At 48.5% G+C, this 6000-nt stretch overlaps 1 protein-coding gene across 2 annotated transcripts in view; it reads left to right on the top strand.

The window, feature by feature from the left end:
- Positions 1 to 1988: 1988 nt before the first annotated feature.
- Positions 1989 to 6000, top strand: part of LOC126531977 (roundabout homolog 1-like) — a 165028-nt gene continuing 161016 nt past the window's right edge. Inside the window, exon 1 of one of the 2 annotated variants that reach the window (XM_055070795.2) lies at positions 1989 to 3130. In XM_055070795.2, the coding sequence (XP_054926770.1) occupies positions 3013 to 3130 (118 nt within the window). In that variant the 5' untranslated portion in view covers positions 1989 to 3012. The remainder of the gene's footprint in view (positions 3131 to 6000) is intronic. The other variant, XM_050179686.3, reaches the window with a different exon arrangement.

Here is a 6000-nt window from a genome sequence, read left to right as displayed (position 1 = left end):
GATCGATCGAGGGCTGAGAGGGAGGCTGTTTTTCATGGTTTACGGAGCACTGATGTCGCTGCAGTGAGACTACTACTACTACTACTACTACTACTACTACTACTACTACTACTACTACTACCACCACTACTACTACTACTACTACTACTACTAATAATAATAATAATAATAATAAAAATAATAATAATAATAATAATTACGTGCGGAATAGCACGACAGACGTTACCTACAAAAGCACATTGACCACTTGCTGCAGCGAAGAGGTAACCCCAGCATTCTATCGTTTCAGTCCAAAACGGGATGCCACTGCGGACAAAACCTAAAAGCCTCTGTATCCGACACAACAACTTTGTTGCATGTCAATGACATGATGATTTCCGTTGTCAAACTCTAGTTTCATTGTTCATGAATCCGCGTTTTCTCCGTCATTCACATTAATCTTTTTTCGTCATGAAAAAGCAACAGTAGAAGCGCTACGGAACTAGTGTTTTAGTGCAGGTGCCATAGGACACGTACGTTGCCCACCCGTCATGTGTTAAGTAATTTTCTTTGACAACGTGTTGCAAACTTCTTTATGGGTTTCATGGCTACCTGACGTGGGCAAAGGTTATTTGCAGAAAGGTGATCAAAATCACCTTCGTAAATTCGCATCTTTACACAAAAGTGCTAATAAATTATTCTTTTTCGAAAAGCACAAATGGTATTGAATTGAAATACTACGAGCCCGCCAAGACGTCTTGTAGCCCATTCAGGGCTCTAAATATTTCGGAAAAGTGCTCCCTTATAGCTATATTACTGCACTTCAGTTGAACTTAAAATGCAGGGTTAAACACAAGACTAACGGGGGAATGTGTGCACATACTAAATCTGTGTCCCATGATCGGTTTAGCCAGCTTGTGGTCAGTCGTTTAAGTTTTTACAACGAAGCTGTACATGGCTAGGGTTCCGAGCATTTCTGTTCTCTGTGAACAAAAACTATCATCATCAATGGCTCATACCCCTCTAAGTTCATACTCCCTTAAGCAAGCAAAAAATGCAGTTGCTCATTGTCCCGAAAGACAGGTTGCAAGCACTCAGCAACGTGAAACGGACAGTGCTTAAATTCTTTGTAATCACGCATACAACATACGAAACAGCATATCGAAAACTGTCATCATCAATGGCTCATACCCCTTGAGCAATGGCTCATACCCCCGTAAGCAAGCAAAAAAAATACATTTTCTTTGAGTCCCGTAAGGTTCATGGCTACTAACTTTGCGTGAATTAGCTGCGATGGCACTACCCCTGTCGTTGTCGGTGATTTCAAAGTGGATGTGTCACCACTGAAAAGGGAGCAGTCTACGTGTTCCGTGTTGCAGACATATACATTGCGATGCCGCATCGATCTGGCCCAACCGACCACCCAGCGGCGTACGCGCATTGATTTGACATTATCAAAGAATGTGATTGTAGTGGCGAGTGAAACAATGACCACCGATCAAGACAATAAGTGAGTAGCGTACCTTTCGTCACGATGACCCCCCATCAAGACAATAAATGAGTTCGTACCTTTGTTAAAGATTATGTGCCACCTCCCTGTCGTGTGCTAAACAGCTTCGCTGGTCAACCACCTTCAAAGAGTGGAATGGATCATGATTTCTTGAGCTGTAATTGGGTTCGGTAGGTCGCTGTACTCGCAGTTATATTGAGGCCGGTGATGAGTCGTCGTAATGGTCTTGTTTCTGTACTTGGGTGAGCAGCATGACGGCGCACTATCATGTGATTTAGCGCAATTATTAACGTTGCTTTTCCACATTAATTCAATAAATCGTTTCTAACTGATATAATTCCCCACAGCTGGCACGTATTTTATATGGGACCAAATTATAAAGCATTTTGTACGCAAGAGCAGTTCTTAGAAACAGTGCTCGAGTTCATGCTTCCGTCTTCCTGTCTCGATTTCACACCGATCATTTTCTGTTTCGTGGCTTGTGGCACGACCCTTATCTTATGTTGAAGTTTGTTGGTTATGCTAGAAGGTTCGACTCCGTAGGTTGGTTCTGGCGGAATACGCTGAATAAGTATTCTGCAAGTTACAATTTCTGACTTCATATTGACTGCCATATGCGCTCAAACAGTGAGTGGACCACTTTAAACAAACCTTGCAAACGTCCGTTCAGAAAACGCAGAATTTTTGGACCGTCGTCTTTGCCGGCGAGTGCCCGAGCTACTTCAATATCACTGACGTTCTTAGTTTGCTCGTGTTTCTTTTTTTTTTTTGATCATTCCAACTCCATGAAAGACATCGTCGTCATGCACCTTAATGGTGTTTCTGCGATAGTATGTTCTCATAACCTTCTCGCTTTTTCCCCTTGTCCCAGTGCGCCGCATCCAACCATACAGTTACTCCGGTTCAGCTCGCTTCAACTCTTCTTCTCTCTCTCTCTCTCTCTCGCAGACAATCCCGTAGTGTTATCGCATCTTCTTCCACCGATCCGAAGGAGCGGACCCGCGCTCCCGGGCATCTCCGCTCCCAAACAACGCCGGCCGCCGCGCCCCTCGGTGGGGGCGCTGGCGTCGTGGCAGCGCCGGCAGCCAACGAGCGATCCCGCTCTCGCCCCGCTCTGCTCTCCGGTGCGGGCAGCGGCACGTTTGTATCGCGCAGAGAAGGCGTCTCTGCGGACGCGTCAGGGCGCCCCGACGCAGCTTGTGTGCACGACGCTTCGCTCCTCGATTCGACTTCCCTTTCCGCGTGGTGTTGACCTGCGTCGAAAAAAAAAAAAAAAAGTGTGCGCGCCGCGCGCTGGCTTGGCCGTGCCTCGCGAACGAGTGTTTCCGCAAGCGGCCAAGACGACCACGGTGCTGTTTCGCGCCCCGTTGACGAGCCCAGCAAGAAGAACGCGACCGGCACGCGTCCGCTGGACCACGGCGCGTCTCCTCCGGAGAAGCGGTGCGCCGCCGCAGCCGCGCGCTCGTGAAGAAAGGAAATCGGCGGTGCTACAGGGGTTGCGACCGTAGCATGATAGCCGAGCGATGGCACGCCAGCGTGATCGCCGCCAGTGGTTCCTCAATCTGTGGATAACGGCCTGTCGGATTACTGCCACCTTTCTCCTCGCCCTCGTCGTCTGCAGTGCGGACGCCGCGGATGCAGGTGAGTTGCGCGAATGCAAGCCTGTCTCTTCCTTTCTCTCTTCGTAATTCCTTTTGTCAAGTCCCAGTGAATGCGTCACTGACACTTCTGAAGGGAGAATAACGGCTCGGACGTGTCGAGGCTGATGCCGTCTGCGCACGCGTGGGGCAGTTTGATCGGCAAATGTCGTGCGCTCGAACGAATTTGCTTTGTGTTGCATTGCACAATCCGTGTTGGTGTCGTTCCTCTAGTAATACTGAGGCGAGAATGTCGTAGCCCGCAGGGGCAATTCTTTCCCAAGGGCGAGTTCTGAAGCCGTGAGTTAGTGCTGCAGGTAGATGTGTGAAGTGCGAAAAGCAGTCTCGCTTGCCGAAAGTTGCTAGGGCTCGTGGTTCGGGATTCTCGTCCCCGTGCGAGTATGGAGGGGCTGTCAGCCGTTTTGTGTATCGAGTCCATGTGTTTATTTCCACACGGAGCTGGGTTCACTGCTTTCAGGAAGGTCTCCCGAGAGAGATGTTGCACAGAGACGAGCAGTATTGGATTTTTAGAAGGGGCCATGAAATGTTTAACAAGACTGAAAACAACACAAGTTCTTGCTTTAATTTTATTAAGCGCAGCTGAAAGTTATCTCACTTATTAACAAAGTAAACTTAGATTGCGGAAAGCAGCAACCGACTCATAAGAAACACATTATTACCGCAACGAACGTTCATATCGGAAGTGTTTAACTCTTCCGTCGGTAACGCAACATCGGGCATTTGAGAACTATATTTTTTTAATTGTTGGTTTATGCCGTTTACCACTGGTCCGAAAATACCGGTATAATCCAACTTACAGGGAGAGATGAATTATGTAGTGACACCAGTCACGTCAAGGCGTCGTTCCTAGTACGGACTAATACGAGGTGCTAAAACGCTGGTGCAAGCCATGCGACGTAAAGTACTAGCACTTTGCGTGAGAAGCAGGGCAGGAATGTCCATTAAAATGATGCGTAATATTACGTAGCGCATGTGTAAAATACGGCATCCGCTCAGCCGAATATTGAGAGCGCGCATGGCTCTTAACAGCGCCAACTGGTATATACGCGGCCATTAGTGCCGTACATCAAGAACTGTGTTCGAAGTGGCTTAGACTACAGCGCATGTCCACCTGAACCCATCGCGAGCGTCTGCCAGCGTGGCAAGGGCTATTTGCGATGCGCGTTAATAAGTCCTAATTGTCACCTTTACGCGGCTCACAGAACATATATCCGCTCGCATATAGGGCAGCCTCGATGTCCGACGCGCAGAATTTTCCTTTCATATCGCGCGTTCCCTTCGTTTTTTTCTTTCATTCTTTCTTTTTCATTAACAGCATTATATCCTGCTTTCGTGTGCGTCAGTTTTGCAAAGCTCTTGCGCGGCCAATAACATACACATGTATATCTCACTGAGGGGACGTTAGATTAAGATCATTTAGGTTTTTCTTTCCTCAACGAACTCACTCGCCTCGACAGCCCACCGTTGTCGGAGAACGTTATTTTAGGCCTTCGGCAAGACGTTAAATCTAGTTTTCAGGCCGTCCAGGCCTTACTTGACTTTTTTAAAAGTTAAGCAAGACCTCTTTTTTCCCCTCTTCCCCTTCACCTAACACTGAGTAGGTGGCTAGAGGAATGTGCCTCAGGCCGACCTCTCTGCATTTCGTATTATTAAAAGTTTCTCTCTCTCTCTAACTTTCTAGACAGCTGGCAAACGCCGTCGCTTTCTGTTATCTCGGTTGCTCAAAGGTACGTGGTTGTGTAAGGCTGTTTCTCGCACTGCTCACAAAGACCGAAGCAACTGCGTCAACCAATCCATTTGCGTTGTCAGCGCCCTTTATGCTATTCATAACGCGCAGGGATTCGCGGTGCATGGACTTCCTATATCTACTTTACCGTTTGCGTGTCCAGTCCTGTGGATCCATGTTCTACCAGCCTCGGTACTATTTTAAGGACGCTCGTGACGAGTGCTCATAACGAATTCCTCGTTATAATATTGCGAGACCATTAATTTATTAGAATGTTATTAAAGGACATAATATTTTAGCCCCGCATTCTAGCTATCTGGAAAAAACCCACTATGACGGTTTGCAGACCGATGGTACAAGCGAATAAGTACATACACGCATGCGCAGATAAGTACTATCCTAAATATCAGAGCAGAGTGGTTATGATGACTTAGCCCTGTCAGTAGTATCGCGTGCTCTAGGCTTTTCTTTCCCAACGTTATATACCACTAGCCGTTGTGGACTCACAATGAAGGCGTCATACTTCTTGCGTATACGTAGACAACGCCACTCCGAGTAAAACGATCGCAGCACCTACACAAGCGCAAAGGTCAGCTGACACTTGACTTCAATACTTCTAACAACTGTCCATAGTGCGTGACACGCAAGACGAATGGATTACGAACGTTTAAGACGCGTGGCCGACTCCGCGTCAAATTCGCGTACCCGTTTTCTCAAGCAGTGCGAGGCTGTGGCAAAGCCGTTTGCTCGCGCGCACTCGCTCACAAAAACAAACAAAAAAGCATGGGACAACGCGATGCACGGCTCCTTTCTTTTTTACGTCAACACGGGCGCGTGCCACTTCAGGCCGCGAGCGACAGGCTCGTCTCACCAACAATCGTACAACGCGGCGGCGTTCCGCAAACAGCGGCAGCGTTGACTTTGCGCGCGGGGAGGGAAGCGACACAGCGCCCCCCCCCCCCCCGCCCACCCTTGCAGTAATCTAGTAACGTCGGACTTGCTGACCTGCGGCAACGACGAAGATTGGGGACGACGTCTTCCTTTTGTGAGGCGCGGCTGCCGCCGCCGACTTCGGGTCGAGTGTTTACCTCCGAGCGCCCGCTGAACGATCCGGCGCCACCGCGCGG

The sequence above is a fragment of the Dermacentor andersoni genome, chromosome 5 (genome assembly GCF_023375885.2).
Source record: "Dermacentor andersoni chromosome 5, qqDerAnde1_hic_scaffold, whole genome shotgun sequence".
In the NCBI taxonomy this organism is placed as follows: domain Eukaryota; kingdom Metazoa; phylum Arthropoda; class Arachnida; order Ixodida; family Ixodidae; genus Dermacentor; species Dermacentor andersoni.
This window is presented reverse-complemented; position numbering and strand designations above follow the sequence as displayed.